The sequence below is a fragment of the Moschus berezovskii genome, chromosome 2, assembly GCF_049115385.1.
Source record: "Moschus berezovskii isolate FMDL1 chromosome 2, NW_MosBer_1.0, whole genome shotgun sequence".
NCBI classification, from domain to species: Eukaryota; Metazoa; Chordata; class Mammalia; order Artiodactyla; family Moschidae; genus Moschus; species Moschus berezovskii.
In genome coordinates this window covers 7,473,158-7,494,044 of record NC_142461.1, presented here as the reverse complement: position 1 = coordinate 7,494,044, position 20,887 = coordinate 7,473,158, and the positions used below count along the sequence as shown (strand labels likewise).

At 53.0% G+C, this 20,887-nt stretch overlaps 1 protein-coding gene across 1 annotated transcript in view; it reads left to right on the top strand.

The window, feature by feature from the left end:
- The first annotated feature begins 9,115 nt into the window (after positions 1 to 9,115).
- The window catches only part of MYOM3 (myomesin 3), a 49,849-nt gene continuing 38,077 nt past the window's right edge, over positions 9,116 to 20,887 (top strand). The window contains exons 1-6 of the mRNA XM_088843512.1: positions 9,116 to 9,249; positions 11,633 to 11,811; positions 12,421 to 12,501; positions 13,336 to 13,495; positions 14,180 to 14,337; positions 19,143 to 19,238. Coding sequence (XP_088699638.1) covers positions 11,651 to 11,811; positions 12,421 to 12,501; positions 13,336 to 13,495; positions 14,180 to 14,337; positions 19,143 to 19,238 — 656 coding nt within the window. The 5' untranslated portion in view covers positions 9,116 to 9,249; positions 11,633 to 11,650. The remainder of the gene's footprint in view (positions 9,250 to 11,632; positions 11,812 to 12,420; positions 12,502 to 13,335; positions 13,496 to 14,179; positions 14,338 to 19,142; positions 19,239 to 20,887) is intronic.

Genomic DNA, 20,887 nt, shown 5'->3' with positions numbered 1-20,887 from the left:
CCCTGGCCATCACCAACTCCAAGTTCACTCAAATTCATGTGCATCGAGTCGGTGATGCCATCCAGCCATCTCATTCTCTGTCGTCCCCGTCTCCTCCTGCCCCCAATCCCTCCCAGCATCAGGGTTGTTTCCAATGAGTCAACTCTTCGCATGAGGTGGCCAAAATATTGGAGTTTCAGCTTTAGCATCAGTCCTTCCAATGAACACCCAGGACTGGTCTCCTTTAGGATGGACTGGCTGAATCTCCTTGCAGTCCAAGGGACTCTCAAGAGTCTTCTCCAGCACCACAGTTCAAAAGCATCAATTCTTCAGCACTCAACTTTCTTCACAATCCAACTCTCACATCCATACATGACCACGGGAAAAACCATAGCCTTGACTAGACGGACCTTTGATGGCAAAGTAATATCTCTGCTTTTTAATACATTGTCTAGGTTGGTTATAACTTTCCTTCCAAGGAGTAAGTGTCTTTTAACTTCATGGCTGCAATCACCATCTGCAGTGATTTTGAAGCCCAAATAGATAAAGTCTGATACTGTTTCCACTGTTTCTTCATCTATTTCCCATGAAGTGATGGGACCAGATGCCATGATCTTAGTTTTCTGAATATTGAGCTTTAAGCCAACTTTTTCACTGTCCCCTTTCGCTTTCATCAAGAGGCTTCCTCTTCACCTTCTGCCTTGAGTTGTTAGGTGGAAGCTATTTTGGGGGTGGCAGCAGCCTTCTCAGAGGACCTGTCTCCCCAGCACCCCCCATCCCCAGAGGCAGGGCAGGGCTATCCCACCGTTCTGCCCCTCCTTCTACTCCTCTGTAAAAGCAGGTTCTCAACTGAGCTTTCAGCATTCAGTCACATCCTTTGTATCACTGCATCTCCTGTGATCCTTGTGATGAGGAAACAGAGGCCCAAGGGGAAGAAGGGGGCTCCCCCACTGGGACCCCGCTAAGGCCACAACACAGTTGGAGTTTAAAATTAGTGTTTTTTCTAAAAAAAAAATATATGCAGACCATTATTTTAAATTCTCTATTGAATTTGTTACAATATTGCTTTGGTTTTATGTTTTGGTGTTTTGGCAGCGAGGCATGTGGGATCTGAGCTCCCTGGACAGGGATTGAACCCACACCCCCTGCATTGAAAGGGCAAGTTTCAACCACTGGACCACCAGGGAAGTCCCCCAAACCTAGTATGCTTTGTCTTCATCAAGAGAAGGAACTTCCCACAGCAGTTTGGATTCGTGCAGGATGAGACTCCAGGGACATAAGGAGGGGAGGCCATCGCCCCCATCCCCCTCTGAACATCCCGAAGCCCTGTCTGAACATAGCTGAGCAACAGGGTCAAAGTGAAGCTGCCCTGGTGAGACCCTTTCTGTGGGCCATGCCCTCCCTTCACTGTACCCAGCACGTCTCCCCTGCGCTCCCTCACCCCTCCCCTCCCTGCCACACAGCGCCAGGCAGCACTGTCCTTATCTGTAATTAATATTTAACATCTCTTCGGGGTCACTGGTCTAGACCCAATATCTCCCTGGCGGAGGGGCGGCCGGCCCATTCTCCTCCCGGCAGCTGCTACATTGGCCCTGATGATTGCTCCCTGCCCCCTCACTGCAAACAAGCCTGCTTCCTGTCTCTCGGGGTGAACTTGTTCAAAGGTTGCGGTCTCACCTGGTTTACTCATGAAAACCAACTTACCAGCTGGACTCTTCTCACCAGGTGAGAGGTTCAGGGTGTCAGAGACTTTTTAATTAAAAGCTATAAACTTCTCTTCCAATTCACAAGGCCACAAAGCTCTCTAAGCTCCCTGGGGTAACTGTTGCTCCTATAGTCCATGAGTCTCTGAGTCCTGTGACCTTCTGCAGCCTGGCCCTGTGTCCACTAGGCTTCGTCCCCTCTCAGGTCTCCAGCCTGCCAGGCAGGAAATTCAGGCTACAGATACAGCTGGAACCAGCTAGGGGGCAGAGTGTCTGAGGCCCCCGAACTGGGCTGGGGCATTGGCATTCCTGAGTGTCCTAGACTCTGACCACACTGCAGCCTGGCCCCACCCAGTCCAGAGAAAGGTGAGTCTGGTGTCACCAGCCTCCAAGTCACGCAGAGCCCAGCCCAGGAGCAAATGAATAAGAGTCCAGCAGAGCCCGACTAGAGGTAGTAAGAGGAGGAGGGATTCAGTCTCGCTGTTGGGAAGCTCCTGCTCTTGATGGCTCATTCTTCCATTAACCTGCCGTGATAGGCTGCATCACTGATATTCTGCAAAGGAGGAGAATGTGGCTCAGGGGGTTAGGTGCTGCTGCTAAGTCGCTTCAGTCGTGTCCGACTCTGTGTGACCCCATAGACGGCGGCAGCCCACCACACAGCTCTGAGACCCCAGCTTCATCCCCCACCCTCCCACCCCCACCCCCACTCATCCCTGGGATTCTCCAGGCAAGAACACTGGAGTGGGTTGCCATTTCCTTCTCCAATGCATGAAAGTGAAAAGTGAAAGTGAAGTCACTCAGTCGTGTCCGACTCTGAGCGACCCCATGGACTGCAGCCCATCAGTCTCCTCCGTCCATGGGATTTTCCAGGCAAGAGTACTGGAGTGGGTTGCCATTGCCTTCTCCAGGGTTTAGGTGAGGTTTCCTAAACTTGCCTCACAATGAAAAGCCCCCGAGAAGATTACAAAAAATACATCTTCCTCAGCCCCAGCCCAGACCTGCTGGGTCCACAGCATCTAGGGAATCAGACTTTTAATAAAGCCCTTTAGTGATTCCTCTTAGGCAAGTGGAGGAACCCGTGCTATTATATCAATAGTTCTCCTATCCATTGGTCTCAAGTATCCCCCTAGAGCCACCCCCATCTAACCCCCTAGAAGGGGGTGGGGAGCTGAAAGAAGGTGGGGGGCGTATTTCAATCTGGGATATCTGAAGACTCCTGGCCTCCCATACTCCCCCAGGAATGCACATGGTTTGCCTGAGTTTCCAACCAGAGAACAGGGCCATTGGGGATGAGGGCCCCTCCAGGGTCCCACAGGGCAAGGCTGGATCCCTCTGTGCCCCTCCCCAGCCTGAGTGTCAGCCTGGACATAGGGACACAGCTCTGAGACCCCAGCCCCATCCCCCACCCTCCCACCCCCACCCGCACTCAGCCTTTCAGTTGCTTGAGCCAGTTTTCCCTGCCCACTCTAATGAGGAAGGGGCTTGAGGAAGATGCGTTTTGACCTGTTAGTATGAGACGAACTGTAATGGGAATTAACTGAAGTGTGAGAGCCACGAAGGAGGGAAGGGAGCCTGACACAGGAGAAAGGAGCTAGTGGGAGAAAGCCTGGGACCAGACAGTTCTCCCCGTGGCCACCAGGTGGAACCATCAGCCAAAGACAGTTTGGTTGCTGTCCCAGAAACCCTTGCGGCAGTTCAGGGTGGTCAGTAGGTAAAATAGGAGTTGGGAGGGGGGCTCAGGATGGGGGACACATGTACACCCACGGCTGATTCATGTGAATGTATGGCAAAACCACTACCATATTGTAAAGTAATTAGCCTCCAGTTAAATTAATTAATTTACAAAAAAATAAGGTTCAGATGAGTATCCTTCAGTTCAGTTCAGTTCAGTTCAGTCGCTCAGTCGTGTCCGACTCTCCGTGACCCCATGAATCGCAGCACGCCAGGCCTCCCTGTCCATCACCAACTCCCGGAGTTCACTCAAACCCATGTCCACAGAGTCGGTGATGCCATCCAGCCATCTCATTCTCCGTCGTCCCCTTCTCCTCCCGCCCCCAACCTTTCCCAGCATCAGAGTCTTTTCCAGTAAGTCAACTCGTCGCATGAGGTGGCCAAAGTATTGCAGTTTCAGCTTTAGCATCAGTCCCTCCAATGAACATCCAGGATTGATCTCCTTTAGAATGGACTGGTTGGATCTCCTTGCAGTATAAGGGACTCTCAAGAGTCTTCTCCAACATCACAGTTCGAAAGCATCGATTCTTCGGCGATCAGCCTTCTTCACAGTCCAACTCTCACATCCATACATGACCACGGGAAAAACCATTGCCTTGACTAGACGGACCTTGGTTGGCAAAGTAATGTCTCTGCTTTTTAATATACTATCAAGGTTGGTCATAACTTTCCTTCCAAGGAGCAAGCGTCTTTTAATTTCATGGCTGCAATCAGCATCTGCAGTGATTTTGGAGCCCAAAAAAATAAAGTCTGACACTGTTTCCACTGTTTTTCCATCTATTTCCCATGAAGTGATGGGACCAGATGCCATGATCTTTGTTTTCTGAATGTTGAGCTTCAAGCCAACCTTTTCACTCTCTTCTTTCACTTTCATCAAGAGGCTTTTGAGTTCCTCTTCACTTTCTGCCATAAGGGTAGTGTCATCTGCATATCTGAGGTTATTGATATTTCTCCCAGCAATCTTGATTCCAGCTTGTGCTTCTTCCAGCCCAGCGTTCCTCATGATGTACTCTGCATATAAGTTAAATAAGCAAGGTGACAATATACAACCTTGACGTACACCTTTTCCTATTTGGAACCAGTCTGTTGTTCCATGTCCAGTTCTGACTATTGCTTCCTGACCTGCATACAGGTTTCTCAAGAGGCAGGTCAGGTGGTCTGGGATTCCCATCTCTTTCAGAATGTTCCACAGTTTATTGTGATCGACACAGTCAAAGGCTTTGGCATAGTCAATGAAGCAGAAATAGATGTTTTTCTGGAACTCTCTTGCTTTCTCCATGATCCAGCGGATGTTGGCAATTTGATCTGTGGTGCCTCTGCCTTTTCTAAAACCTGCTTGAACATCTGGGAGTTCACGGTTTACATACTGCTGAAGCCTGGCTTGGAGAATTTTGAGCATGACTTTGCTAGCGTGTGAGATGAGTGCAATTGTAGAGTATCCTTAATATTCATAAATCCAAAGAGGGCAATGAAAAGGAAAAGGAAGGGCAGAAAAAATGAAGTATTTAAGGAGAACTACCTAAGGGTTAGAACTTCCCAGAGGGCGAGGGCTTCCCCGTTGCTTCAGAGGTAAAGAATCCGCTTTCAATGCAGGAGATAGAGGTTCAATCCCTGGGTCTGGAAGATCCTCTGGAGAAGGAAATGGAAACCCACTCCAGTATCATTGCCTGGGAAATCCCATGGACAGAGGAGCCTGGCAGGCGACAATTCACGGGGCCACAAAGAGTTGGACACAACTTAGCGATTAAACAACAACAAGAAGCCGTGAGGTAAGTATTATACCAGGCATTTCATGCATTTTAACCTGATTTGAATCTCATAAACATTCTTCAGGACAGATACTCATTCATTCATTTTTAACAAGCATATATCAAAGACCCAGTTGCATGCCAGCACTGTTCTTAGGGCTGGGGATACAGTGAACAAGGCAGGCAGGCAATTCCCTGTTGTCTCAGAGCTTGCATACAATTTGTAGATAAAGCAGCAGCCCAGAAAGGAGGCTGAGTTCACCCCATTAGTGAGTACAGGTGCCAGAGGTTGGTATTTAAACCAAGGCTCATAAAGCACCAAGTCTGACCTCTGCTGAGCCTCACGGCCTGAGGCTTGGCTGTGCTCACGTTAAGGCGTCCCAGGAAGAGTGAGGGCCTCACTGGGGTTTGGTCTGCAAAGGGTTGCATGGGAACACCATACCCAAAGGAAAGTAGAAAAAGCTGTCTGTTTTCTTAGTCTCGAAGATATTGGTGGAGTTCTCATTTAGTGTCATTGGCAGTAGACATCGTGCAAGAGGCTTCACGTTTCCTAATTTAATCTTTTCAATCAGACTGCAAGGCAGGCATCACTGATCCCATTGTACAGGTAATAAAACCACCCTGTTCCAGTGACTTGTTCAAGATCATAGAAGTGATCAGCAGCTCCTCCATCAGGCTGCTTTGGGGGCTAGGGGTTTACAGAACCAGTTTAAATGACTGTCTCCTGCTGGATTGGAAACTCACACCTCTTGGTTTGATGGGCAAGTTCACACTCACTCTTCACAGTGGACGCATAAATGCGGAAATCCCTTCTTAAACTGGATCAGTATAAGATGGGAGAGAGCAACCAAATGATCTCCCCCCAGAGAGGCTTTTAACGCTGCAGTCAGGGATGAAGGGAGAATGCTTAGGGAAGGGTTTTCAAAAAGATCTGGAGACTAAGATTTTTTATTTTACTATTAATCTTTTTGTTGAGGTATAATTTATGTATACAATATTATATACGTTTCAAGTGTATGACATAATGATTCACAATTTTTAAAGGTTATATTCCATTTAATTATTATAAAATATTGTGTATTCTCTGTGTTGTATAATATTGTAGATTATTTATTTTATACACAATAGTCTGTTCCTCTTAATACCCTGTTTTCATCTCCCCCTCCCCTCTCTCTCCTCAGTGTAACCACTAGCTTGTTCCCTGTACCTGTGAGGCTGTTTCTTTTTTGTTATGTCCACTCAATTATTTCATTTTTTAAATTTCATATATGTGATGATATATCATACAGTGTGGTTGGAAGCACTGGTGCTGAAGCTGCAGCTCCAATACTTTGGCCACCTGATGCGAAGACCTGACTCATTAGAAAAGACCCTGATGCTGGGAAAGGTTGAAGCCGGGAGGAGAAGGGGACGACAGAGGATGAAGTGGCTGGATGGCATCACCGCCTCGATGGAAATGAGTTTGAGTGAACTCCAGGAGTTGGTGACGGACAGGAAAGCCTGACATGCTGCAGTCCATGGGGTCGCAGGGAGTCGGACATGACTGAGCGACCGAGTAGAACTGATCATACAGTATTTGTCTGTCTCTTTCTGACTTATTTCACTTAGCATAACATCCTTCAAGTCCATCCATGTTGTTGCAAATGGCAAAACTTCACTCTTTGTTATGGCTGAGTAATATTCCATTGTATATACTTACCATATATTCTGTATCCATTCTTCTATTGATGGACACTCAGGTTGCTTCCATATCTTGGCAACTGCAAATAATGCTGCTACGAACATTGAGGTGCATGCATATTTTTAATTAATCTTCTCATTTTTAAAATAGGTAGCCAGGAGTGGAATTGCTGGATCATACAGTAGTTCTATTTAATGTTTTTGAGAAACTTTCATACTGTTTTCCATAGGCGCTGCACCAATTTATATTCCTGCGAGAAATATATGAGTTCCCTTTTAGGAGACTGAGATTTTGGCTGAAGCGCTCACTTGTATGTTCTGTCTGTCTGTTTGTCTCTCTCTCCTCTGAGAAGTCCACAGGGCACTAGGAAGAATGACAGACTTCTGTTGCTGGGCCCCTGAGGCCCCAGGAAGAGGCCAGGAGGGGAGCTGTGTCTCTGGAGTGGAGCCAGCACCGCCTTCCCCAAACCTGCTCACCCGCTGAGACTGGCTCAGGCGCCCCTCCTCATCACGCCTACTGTAATCGCCTGTCTCCCCGCCTGGGTGAGACGTGTCTCCTAACGGCAGCATCTCGCCTCTCCTCCCCTACACCCCCAGTGCCCCGCAGGCCGAGGTACGAATGTCCGCAAGGGGAGAGGATTGAGACGGGGAGCGGGAGCGAAGGCCCGGAGGAGTCCCCCACGGCCACTCCGGAAGCCCGGGGACTTGGGATGGTGAAGGGGGAAATGCCTTGCCCTCCTCTGTGGCTTGTGCCACATCCCCCACACTGCCCACACACCCTCACCCCACGCCATGCAGACCATCACACACCCTCACACCCTCACACTCAGCCCACACTCTCACAGACACTCCACACACCTCACACCCTCACAGCCTGCACACACAATATCACACACACTCCACACACACCTCACACCCTCACACTCAGCCCGCACACTCCACACACACCTCATGCCCTCACACACATTCCACACACACAATATCACACACACTCCACACACACCTCACACCCTCACACTCAGCCCGCACACACACCTCATGCCCTCACACTCAGCCCACACACACAATATCACACACACTCCACACACACCTCACACCCTCACACTCACCCCACACACACTCACACACACTCCACACACACCTCGCACCTCACCCCATGCCATACACACCATCGCACACCCTCACACCCTCACACTCAGCCCACACACTCTCACCTTCACACACACCACACACACTCTCACACACACTCCACACACACCTCACACTTTCACACATAGCCCATACACAATATCACACACACACCTCACGCCCTCACACACATTGCACACACACAATATCACACACACCCCACACACACCTCACATCCTCACACTCAGCCCACACACTCTCACACACACCACACACACTCTCACACACTCCACACACACCTCACATCCTCACACTCAGCCCACACACTCTCACACACACCCCATACACCGCACATCCTCACACCCTCACACTCAGCCCACACACTCCACACACAATCTCACACACACTCCACACACCTCATACCCGCACACACAGCCCATATACAATCATACACACACTCCACACACACCTCACACCCTCACACATATCCCCACACACTCTCGCACACACTCCACACACACCTCATACCCTCACACACCCCCCACACACCCCCACACACCCTCACATATACTCTCACACACCTGCACACCCTCACACACACACACACACACCCTCACACACCTCACTATAGGCGAGCAGAGCTGGTCAGTAGCTGCTGTGTCAGGAGTAGGGGTATAGAGATGAGAAGAAACCCACTTCTATTTTAGCAGTGATAACTTATGAGCACTAAAGAGTCATTTTTACAGTCACACATCATGTCTTCCTGGTGTCTGGGGGCCCAGCCTCGCTGTCTCCACTTTCAGAAGAGGAATCAGATCTGAGAAGCTGCGTGTCTTCCCCAAACCACCTGTCACTGGGGAGCCGGGGGAGGAATTCAGAGCAGAACTCCCAGCAGCTGAGAAAGCTGTCCCTGATCCATTTTCCATATACCCAGGCCTGAGCTATGAGCTTCTTTCCACTGCAGCAGGGGGCGAGGGTTGGGGAAGGCATGGAACCCGGGGAGGGGCTGTCTGCGGGAGGTGGGTGGGGGTGTGGGGACAGCTCCACCTGTCGCTGCCGCCCAGCAATGCTGGACCCAGGGAATGGCCTCTCCCCTTCACCCCCCCCCGACCATAGTTCTCATCCATTGTCATCACACTGCTATATTTAAGGCCCGTGCAAGCTCCAGGATCACATTCTTCTCCCGGTTCCCGCTGAGTCCGGGGCAAGAAGAAACCAAGGACCCTCTCATCCTCTGGAATCGTCCCCCCAGAGCCACCTGAGTGGGCACAGCTGCTTCTGTGAGTCACCTCCAGAGATCAGGGGAGAGGAGAGAGACCTCCAGATAGATAGACCCTCAGCTTTTCATTAGGAAGTGCAGTAGGGGTGTGTGTGTTTGGGGTGGGGGGAGGATCCTGTGAGATTGGGAAAGAAGAGGCAGACTTGTGCTCAGCCATGGAAATGAGAGGGGATTCTAGAAAAGAAATCCCTGCCCTGCCTCACTGTTCTGTGTGGTCCTGGGTCTTCCGAGCTGAGCCTTCTGTGATATGAAAGCTACAACACAAACCCCCCCACCCATGCCCAGATCCCTTGGGGATGCCCTGGGAAGTGGAGGCTTTCCTGCAGGCATTGGGGATCAGCAGGGACCCGGGTGGGCTGGCAGGTCTGGCCAACCTAGAGCTGTCCTGGCGGAGCCCTGCTTGGCCCGCCCAGCGGGCAAGGGATGAGAGCAAGGCCGCAGGGCCCACATCGCAGGGCTGGGAGGGCGCTCATCCAGCCTGGACTCACTGGCACCAAACCCAGGCCAGCACTCCTGCCTCGGAAACTGGTGGGGAACATTAAGAGCACGTCCCTGCCTGCCCAGATCCCCTGGGTAGACTGTGTCTCCACTCGCACCCGCAGGACCCAGCTTTCTGCCGTCAGGGCTCAGAGTCTCTCTGGCTCGTACGCTTCTCTTCCCATCCTGAGGAACTGGAGAGACTTCCTTGACCCTTCTCACTGGGAGACGCTGTCAGAGAGCTGGGGGGATGGTGGAGGGGCGTTGCAGACAGGGCAGTGGCCAGACTGAGGCTTGGGAGGAAGGTGGAGAAAATGGAGTGGGTGGGGAAGGCCACAAGGCAGGACCCCCCTAGTGGCTTTTCACCCTCAGGGGAGGATAATGGGGGCCAATGTCCCCTCCTGACCCACCACGCATCGCTGACCCCTCCCCAGCAGGCACACACCGCCTTCTGGAGAGAGAGGGCTGGAAAGCTGCAATCTGCTCACGACCTAATCCCAAGCCTCAGTCAGCGCTTTAAAAAGAACCGATGGCTCATCCCTAAAGCCAGGGGTCTGGTTGCAGGCAGCCCAGGAGGTCAAGGATGAGTGCCAGGCCCACCCCGCTGCGCCCGTCAGGAACAGAGCATCCGGGGAAAGCAGCCAGCAGCTGAGGCCAGGGAACATTAACCCTCTGCGGCTGGGGCCAAGGCCGCATCCCAGGCAAGCCAGGGCCTCCCTCGCCGGTACCCAGCGTCTCTCTTCTGGGCTGAGCGGAGGAAGGAGCAGAAAGAGCAGGCTAGTCATTGCCCGGGTGCAGGCAGCCTCTTCTTGGGGCACAGGGGTGCTGGATAGGAAGCCCAAGGGATGACATCCTGTTGTGTTCTGCGAGGTCACTGCAGGAAGCTTCACAGGCAGTCCTTGGTCCCAGCTAACACTGCAGTGACCCAGGCTCTCCTGGGGGTTCTTTTCTGGATGCAAAAGGGAGCAAACTTTTAGGAACCAGAAGAAATAAGTTCCGATTAAGACTGACCCTTGGCAGCCTGAGCCCTCTGACACCCCAGAATAGGCATTTCCGGGTCAAGAATCTCTGATGAGGCCAGCATGCCCACCTCCCACATCATGGACTTAGAGACATGGCCCCCCACAGGCGTGTTCAGGTCGGAACACAATACACACACACACACACACACACACACACACTCGCTCTAGCTTGGCCAGCAGGCCCCGCAGGAGAGGCGGGGACAAGGCAGAGCCTGACTTCATAGAAGCAGACAGGAGAGGGCTAAGGTGTGTGTCTCCCTTTCAGTCTCCTCCTTCGTGCCCAGGGTCTACATCAGGGCCAAACCCAGTGAGGACCTTTCCAGGCAAGAGGCCTGTCCCAAATTCCCACCTGGAGGAGCATGGAAGCCAATTCCAGGGGTTCCACCAAGAAGCACCCTAGGGCTTCAGCATCAGAGGGCCCTCAGAGGCCCAGGGGTAACATTGTACCCCAGATCCGGGAAACAATGTACTGCAAGGACTCAGAGCCAGCTAGCTTGCGGCCCCCGCGCTCCTGCCCACTTCTCCTTGCCCTGGACATCACAGTGCTCAGTCCCTCACGTGTGGGAAGCTGAGGCCGGGGAAGGGAAGGCGTTGCTCAGACCACGTGGAGAAGCAAGCACAGAGTGCAGCTGGAAGCCAGGGCCTGCTTCTCAATGGGGCGCAGCCCATGGGGTGGTGGGCGAGCCAGGCTGACAGCTTGAAGCCTGCCTCTGTCACCTGGGCAGGCGCGGGTCCCTCCCTGTTGGGTCTTGAGATCGCCTGCCTGCCTACCAGAGAGAGACCCCCCACCCGCCTCCAGCAGACCTCCAGAGAGATGCTGGCGGACCCCACGGGGAAGGGGCGGGTGGACACCAAATGGAGTAACCGTGCACCTCGGCTCTGCAGGTTGTCACTCTCGCAGCCATGACTCTGCCTCACAGCCCGGGAGGTGTGGGGGAGCCCCGGCCCCCCCAGGCCGTGCAAGTGCACCGGCGGGAGCATCGTCGGGAGGAGGAGCAGAAGGAGGAGCAGCAGCACAGCTTGCAGATGGACTCCTCGACACGGAGACGGACCTTCCGCAGCAGGTGGGGCATCAGGGACCCCCCAGCCACTAGCCTGACCTCTGCATACTCCAGCCCAAGGGGGGAGGCACAGCCCCACTCTCTGGAGGCCCCCAGTCTGAGGCATATCCTTGACCTCTGCATACTCTATTCTGAACGGGGAGGCACAGACCTGCTCTCTGGAGTCTCCAGCCTGAGCGGGGAGGCACAATCCCACTCTCTGGAGTCTCCAGTCTGAGGGGGGAGGCATATCCTTGACCTCTGCATACTCTATTCTGAACGGGGAGGCATAGCCCTGCTCTCTGGAGTCTCCAGCCTGAGGGGGGAGGCACAGCCCCACTCTCTGGAGGCCTCCAGTCCAAGGGGGGAGGCCCAGTCCTGACCTTGGGAGATTCCTGTTGGAAGGGGAGGAATGACCCTTCTTCTTGGAGAACCCAGTCTGAGACGGGAAGCACAGCTCTGCTTTGTGGAGCCCCCAGTCTAAGAGAGGAGGCATGGCCCTGTTCTGAGACCACGGTTTGCCAAGGGCAGCCCAGCTATGCCTGCTAGTACCCTGAGGTGGGTAGATGGAGCCCCCAGCCAGACCCCCAGCTAGATCTGCAGGAGCCATGAACTCTCTTTTCCCCGGGGCAGCGAGGAAGAGTACCAGTTCAGTGCTGCAGACTACGCCCTCGCAGCAGCCTTGGCTCTGACAGCCTCCTCAGAGACAACGTGGTAAGTCGAGTGACCTTTCCAGAGAGCCCTGGGCTGGGAAGAGTTCATCTTGCCCAGTCCCCTACTCCCTACTGGGCTCCCACACTCAGCTTAAAAGACGTGCCCAAAATGACACACCTAGAGCAGGTGACTCGTCAGAGGCTTAAGCCCAGGGCTGACTGATGGCAAAGCCCACTGTACCACCCGCTGATGGCTCCACAGGCAGTAGTGAGGGACCATCCCTAGGGGAGAGGAGGGGGTCACGCTTCGCCACCCAGCTTCCATGGCGGGGAAGGCGTCTAGGGACAGAGCAACTAGAAGCAAGTAAACCAGCTTACATGTCGAACACAAGCCCTGAGAGAGGATGGCCTCCAAGCTTGGGAGCATCCTTAGGCCTATGCCCTGCTCCTGGCCAGCCCAGAGCAAGTCACTCAGCCTATAAAGCAAATCTCTACCCAGTCAAATGGGGAGACTAAGCCTGTCCGCTTGGTTGCAGTGAAAACAAGAGGAACCATGGCTTGTGAAAGACCCTTGTGAACTCTATCGATAATAAAGTGTTAGTCATTCAGTCGTGTCCAATTCTCTGTGACCCCATGAACTGTAACCCACCAGGCTCCTCTGTCCATGGAATTCTCCAAGCAAGAATATTGGAGTGGGTTGCCATGCCCTGCTCCACCTTCTGAAACCCAGACCCGTTCAGGGGATTTTGGAGGCAAGAAAGGACTAAAGTTGCGCTTGTCCTCAAGAAGCTTCAAGCGTGGTCAGCAAGGCCGGGCATAGGAGAGGCAGGGCCAGGGCGCGCCCCCACAGTGCCACCCACAGGCTCTCTGCCTCTGACGGCCTCTGTCACCGCAGGGAGGCCCAGCTGAGGCGCCAGACCAGCTCTGTGGAGCTGGAGGAGCGAGGGCAGAAGCGGGTGGGCTTCGGCAACGAGTGGGAGAAGACAGAGATCGCCTTCCTACGGACCCAGTGGCTGCTGCGCCAGAGACGAGACCGGAAGGCGCTGAGACGGCGGGTGAGAGGGGTGGGCGGGGGCTTCCAGGGCCCTGGGGCCTGCAGCCCTTCTCATGGTGCCCGCCCCGACCCTACCCCCTTCTCCAGAAAAGCTGGACCTCCCAGGGCCACCACCTTCCAGCTGCATGACCTTGGCCAAAGCAATGAGTCTAACCGAGCCTCAGTTTTGTCATCTGTAAAATGGACATATGTGGTCCAATACTGAGCATCGACGAGGGAAGTAAATGAGAACAGACTTATAAAACCACTTTCCCAATTCCTAGAACACAGAAGACACTCGGGAAACGTCAGGGATCTGAAGCCACCTCCGTACCCCATCCCTGGGCAGGACAGGAACAGCTGTAAATACTTACATTGTTGTTATCACTGCCCATGTTTTTCACGTAGTGACTTACGTAATCCTCCCTACAATCCCACAGGAGGGTGGGGCAATATGATTATCATCCCCATTTTACAGATGAGGAAACAGAGGCCTGGCCTGTGGTTGGTCTCATGGCCCATAAGTGGCAGAGTTTGGCCTTCATTCCAGGTCAGGTCCCAAAGCCCCACGCCCTGCCCTCTGTGCCATGCTGCCTCTCAGCCACTGGCGAGGAGAGTCCAGTCTGGTATCAGAGGAAAGGTAACAGCAAAGACGGGGGAGGTGGTGCCCCGGCTCCTGGGCCTCACAGGCCCTTCCTGCCTCCAGACAGAGGAGAAGGTCCGGGAGGCCAAGGAGCTGCAGGAGCTGTGTTCCGGCCGTGGGCCCTGGTTCTGGATCCCTCTGCGCTCGCACGCGGTCTGGGAGCACACCACAGTCCTGCTGACCTGTACCGTCCAGGGTTCGCCTCCACCCCAGGTCACCTGGTAAGCCCCCAGGGTGGGAAAGAAGGGGTCCTTGCCCTGCCTTCAGGCTTTGGGCCTCAGAGATCCCTTGAATGTGACTTCCTTACACCCAACACCTCCCCACCAGGGGCCGGGTCGCTTCCCCAGAAGTTCCTGCTGCCTTAGAAAAGCCACAGACCCACAGCCCTGAGCTCTGCCCACCCCCAAACAGAGCAGCAGCTGCTGGGGAAGCTCAGGAGGGGTTATTCTTAGCTGCCTCCCAGCCAGCCTGGGGCTAGAGGTCTGGGCCACCTGGGGAGCCAGCACTTGTGAAAATATGATTCTGGTGGCATGAGAAGGCAGCTGCCCTGAGCTGGGCGTCTCCAGGATTGCAGGAAGATGGTGGAGGCAGGCCCAGGGTCCGTGCAGGAAAGGAGGCAAGGAGGGTGGGGGTTCTCAGTGAGAAGGAGCCCAGGCCCGGCTTGCTCTCTCTGCTAATTCTGTGTGTGGTCTCAGCTATGGTTCAACCTCTCTGGTCCTGCCTGAGTTTCCTGGTCTGTGAAATGGGTTGAAGACCTCCTGTCCAGCTTGCCTGTGGTAAGGATTTAATGCCATGACAATGTGGAAGCCCTCAGAACTTGAAAGCTGCTGGGAAAGCAGGAGGTGCCATTCCTGGGAATGTACTCATAAAAGAACCATGGAGTTGAGGCCTTGCTGGCAGAGGGGAGCAGAGGCAGGAGTCTTCTGAAAGAACCTTAGGAGGTGGGCATGGCAGCATCTGGGTCTCACTTCACCCCAGAGGGAAATGTGTCATTCACGCAGCTGAGTTCAGTCTCTCCTGAGCTCCGCAGGGTCTAAGGCCCATTGTCAGGTATGCTGGGAGACAAGGAAGAAATTTCAACAAATATTTACAAGGATCATAATCAGTTCCAAGCCCTGGCTCGGGCAGTGAGGCATAGAAATGACCCAGACACAATCTCACCTCAAGGAACTCTCAACCCAGAAGAGAAATGTCAACACAATGAGAAATATGTCCAAGGGCGATAGTTGAGATAAAAGAGTGGAGGTGAAGAAGGGCAGTAGCTACCTCCAGCTGGAGAATCCAGGAAGGCTTCTCAGAGGAGGTGACATACAAGCCCGATCTCAAGGGTGAACAGACCAGGGTCTCGGTAGGAGAGAGAAGATAAGCACACAAATAACTGAGGTCACAAAGAAAAAAGCAACATCTTACACTTGAACCTCCCTTACACTGACCCAGCACTTTTCCTCTCGTTTGAGCCTCTGGCCCATTCATGAAATTAGGACTATATCCCCATTTCACAGGTGAGGATATCAAGGCTTAGAGAGGCAGTGTGACTTGTCTAAGGTCACACAGCTAGTGTGAGCCCGAATTGAAATTCAGGTCTCTTGCCTCCCAGCCCAGAGCTCTACTAGCCAAGAGAGTAGGAAAGTGATCATTACAGTTGATTTTTGGTTTTGTTTTTCTTTAAAGCATCTATAATGCCTCTGAAGTGAGAGAAAGGGAAAGAACTTAGGCCAGGAGCAATCAAGAAAAATGTCCTGAGGGAAGTGTCATTGCTGGTCACTGCCAGATGGCATTCATTCAAACTCTGTGGGGACCAAGGCAGTTGGTAGGAAGACCTGGGCTAAGTGGCAGCCTGGTGGCCAAGCCCTGCCCTGCCCTGGCACCGAGGCCCACATCTAAGGCATTCAGTGGGAGCCTCTTGGGAGGGAGGCTTGTTTCCACCCCTGCCAGCAAGGTTGCCACAACAAGGAGCTGAGCATTCCTTGCAAGTGGTGGAGGCCAAGGCCAGGCCCACCTCCAACCAGAGGGACTCAGGGGGCCCCGGGGGCTCCAGGCTTTGGGGATCTGGTTTCCTATCATCAGGTACCTCTGGCAGGGCCAGCTCATCCTGGACTGGCCTCCAGAGCTTCACCCAGGCCCTGGTAGAGACCCAGCCTGAATCAACAGGATGATCCTGGCTCCCCAGGCTTGTCAGGAGAGTCCACTCATTCAGCAATTATTGAGCACTTCCTGAATGCAGGGGCAACAAGAGGGCACGTCAGACAAGGTCCAGGCTGGCTATGTTTACTCTGCAGAAGTGGGTCCTGGCCACAGTTCATGAACATCAGAATCACTCTCCCAGGTCAAGCTGCCTGCAAAAGTAAAGCTGACACCAAAATATGGCAAATTCCCTGGCGGCCCAGCAATTAGGACTCAGTTCTCTTACTGCCAGGAGCGCAGATGTGATCTCTGGTCAGGGAACTAAGATCCCACAAGCCACGCAGTCAAAAATTTTTTTTAATTTATAAAAGAGGTTGGGGGTGGCGGGAGGAAAAATACCCATCAGAATATGTAAGGGAAAATAAATTTAGATAAATAATAAAAAATCTCACTTTTTTATGTAAGCCTCGCTGAGCCAGGCTCTGGGTTGGGCACCTACCTCAGTTGTCTCATTTAATAATGTTTTATGATTGGCTGCCATTCAGCCTCATCCACACAGCCAAGTATTCAAGGGCCTGAGGAACCAGCAGGAGACTGACGCCCAGAGAGGGGCAAAAAGACAGCTGAGGTCCCGGGCTGTCCAGGTCATGCCCAGAGCTGCAGCTGCTGCTTTTTCTGGGAAAGCTGGCCCAGGCTGAGGTGTCTGGAATGTTCCTGACAGCTGGGGGATGGGGGGCTGACCTTGGCCCCCCCAGGCCTGGGAGAGGTGGAAAGATTGGTCATCCAGATTAGGCACCACCCTCCCCACAGAAGATTTAACTGGGCTCCTTTCAGAAGAGGGCACGGTCTGACTGCCGTAAGGTGGGGTGTGGGCACAGCACTGTTTGGTTGCCATGGAGACAAATGGCATGAGGGGTGGGCAGGTCCAAGGAAGGTGATACACTGAGCCTGGGGCGCCCTCTTTTGGCCAAGGCCTCCTCTTTGACCTCAACCACCACTGGAACTGGGCTTCCCTGGTAGCTCAGCTGGTAAAAAATCCACCTGCAATGCAGGAGACACCAGTTCGATTCCTGGGTCGGGAAGATGCCCTGGAGAAGGGATAGGCTACCCACTCCAGTATTCTTGGGCTTCCCTGGTTGCTCATGTGGTAAAGAATCCTTCTGCAATGCAGGAGGCTTGGGTTCAATCCCTGGGTTGGGAAGATTCCCCCAGAGGAGGGTATGGCAACCTACTCCAGTATTCTTGCCTGGAAAATCTCATGCACAGAGCCCGCCGGGCTACAGCCCATAGGGTCGCCAAGAGTCGGACATGACTGAAGCAACTGAGCATGCTCACACACACACCTCTAGGGCTGACTCTTCACACAAAGGCCTCATGGACACAGAGGCCCAGAGAGGGGGAGTGATTTGCCCAAGGTCAAACAGCAAACAGTGTCAGGCCGCGTAACTTTCACAGACATTTACTCATCAGATCTCCAGAACATACCCCAGTGGTCTGTGGGCAGAGGCAAGGACACCTGGCTGTCCAGGGCTTGCAGCAGAGGGAATAAGACTTCACAGAAAACAAAAGGAAGTATCCAGGGTACAGGGGTGTGGGTTCATGGTTGGGAATCACCTGTCAAGTTTCAAAATAACTGATGCCCAGATTCTACACCCAGAAATTCTGATTTCATGGATCTGGGCTAAAGCCTGGGCATGGAGTTTTTTTAATGACTTAAAGAAGATAGAATTTTTTTTCCCCTTTCATGTAAATGTCTGATATAGACAGGGAGGGGCTGCATGGCAACTCCACCCCTCAGCTTAGGGACTCAGGCCGTTCCCATGCATGGCTGGAGACCTTGGGTCTTCCTGGTTCAAGATGGCAGCTGTAATTATGGCCGTATTCTTGCCTCAAGATTAAAAGGAAAGATGATGTGAAACGGGCAGAGCGTGTCATCATGACACTTGGACTTATTTCTGTTGACAAGACTTAGTTTAGTCATGTGGTCACACCTAGCAGAAGCAGAGACTCGGAAACATGTTAGATCTCCTTTAGAATAAGAAGAGAATGGCTATGCAGCACAATGAGAAGTTAATGTTTTAATATTTATTTAATTCATATTTGGCTGCCCTGGGTCTTAGTTGCAGCTTTTCTCTAGTTGCAGTGTAAGGGTTTCGCTGTCCTGTGGCATGAGGGATCTTAGTTCCCAACCAGGGATCAAACCCATATCCCCCGCATTGGAAGGAGGATTCTTAACCACTGGACCACCAGGGAAGTCCCTGCAATGAGCAGATTCTCAAAGGCTTACATTCAGACTCTGAGCATGGAGATTTTTAAATGAGATGGTTGGATGGCATCACCGACTCACTGGACATGAGTTTGAGTAAACTCCGGGAGTTGGTGATGGACAGGGAGTCCTGGCGTGCTGCAGTCCATGGGGTCGCAAAGAGTTGGACATGACTGAGTGACTGAACTGAACTGGTAATTTTAACAAGAACTGAGATTAAGAACTGTTGTCCTGGGGTTGAAAAAAGGAATGGATGGAAAACTTTCTTTGGTACCACTTCAGGGAGGAAGGAAAAGCTGGAGCCTGGTCCTTAGGGGTACCCCTGGTAAGGGAAGGGACAGATACCCCTAATCATGGCTCCCTTTTCTCTGCCCTCCAGAAGGGAATAAACACTTGAGCATCCACAGCCTTCAAACTTTACATATCTTTTCCCATTTAATCATCACAACAACCCTGCAAGGTCAGCGCAATTATTATTCCCATTTCACAGATGAGAAACACTGAGGTTTGGATCTGCCCTGAGTCATACAGATGAATTCGCAGCACAAAACTGAGGTTGGAATCCAGGTCTAAGAGGCTCAAGATCCTTCCCGCTCAGAACCACATTGCCTCCCACACTCCACTGTGTCTTCACAGGTACAAAAATGACATGAGAATTGATCCCCGCCTCTTTCCTGCCGGCAAGTATCGAATCACCAACAACTATGGACTGCTGACACTGGAGATCAGGAGGTGAGACCACGAGCCCCAGAGAGACCCACGGTCCCAAGCCCCAGCACTGCCAAGGCCAGAGCAGGTCCAACCCCTCCTCAGAGCTATGAACCACGTCAGCCTCAAAATAGTGAATGTGGGATGGACCCTCCTTTAACTCCTATAACATCAGATTAAATAGGTCTAAAGTGGGGCCCAGGAATTGGTATTTAACAGAAACGCCCATGTGATTCCAATGTCTTAGAATACATGGTGAGAAATTTGAACTTGGCTAGCAGCTAGGCATAGAGAGGGCAATGGCACCCCATTCCAGTACTCTTGCCTGGAGAATCCCATGGGCGGAGGAGCCTGGTGGGCTGCAGTCCACGGGGTCGTGAAGAGTCAGACAGGACTGAAGCGACTTAGCAGCAGCTAGGCATGTGGGGAGGGTTCCTGGCTGGGGGCAGGAACACACACACACACACATACACACACACACACATATACACACACAGACACACACACATATACACACACACACACATACACACACGTGCATGCAAGGGGAAGCCGAAGAGAGAGAGGCAGGCCTTCCAGGAGGCAGTGAGTCTTAAGCAGTGTCGAAGGAAGAGGCAGCGTGCGTGGAGAAAATGAGCACAGGATTCCCCAAAGCGCGCACTGTTCGTGTGAACTGCCAGGCGCTGAATTCCTCCAGGCACCAAGCCCTGTGCTCGCTGCTTTCCGAATACAGTGGTCAAGGCCCACCCTCATTCTCTCAAGGAAGCACTGTTCCATCCATGTGACAGATGAGAAAACTGAGGCTCTGAAAGATTAAAGCTCTTGCACGACTTGTACAGGGCAGGGCCTGGGACTGAGTCAGTTCTTTCCACCTGGGTTCTTTCCAGTACACCAAACCCTCCACCTCAACCCACTGGGGCTCTGGGAGACACGAATATAAACAGGAGGCTCCAGAAGCCAAGTGGGGCTATGTGGACATAAATGCCTGACCCTCCAAGGCTCCACAGGGAGGTGCCCCGTGGACCTCACCGTTGGGGACAGCATGCAGGGCCGGGGCAGCCTGGGGGAGCAGATGGAACTGACCTTTGAAACCAGAGGGATTCCTGCTCCGAGCAAGCAGGGAAGGAGAGGGGGTACCAAGGGGCCTATCTGCTTGCTGATGGAGCCAGATACTCCCTACCACCAGGGTGGCCCTGGGATGGAGCCAGCCCCAGCCTCCACGAGGAGCAGGGTTGGCCTGGCTGGTGGTGAGCCCCAGGCCTGGGCTTGAGAACACCTGGGCAACTGGCCCAGGTCTGACACAGGCTGGCGGTGTGCCCGGGCATCTCCTGCTCCAGGGTTCTGCCCGCGAAGTGTTGACAGAGCGGGGAGGCCATGCCCGAGAGTGGGCTTGTCCCCTTGAAGTGGGGTTGAATTTCAGTTGCTCTGTGACTCTGGACCAGTCACTTAACTCAAATGTTATCCTAGCAATCGTCTTTTCGAAGCACTTTCACCTTATGGTGTTATGTTTTCCCAGTTTTCCAAAGGAGGACCTGGCGGCGTGGAGAGGGACGGGGCGGCCCAAAGGCTCCCGGCTTCTCGGGGGCAGGCCCTGACCTAGAGCCTGAAGTCCTCCTGTAACCAGCCCCTTCCCCACCCACCCTGCTCTCGGGACTTGAGTTTTCCGTGGAGCC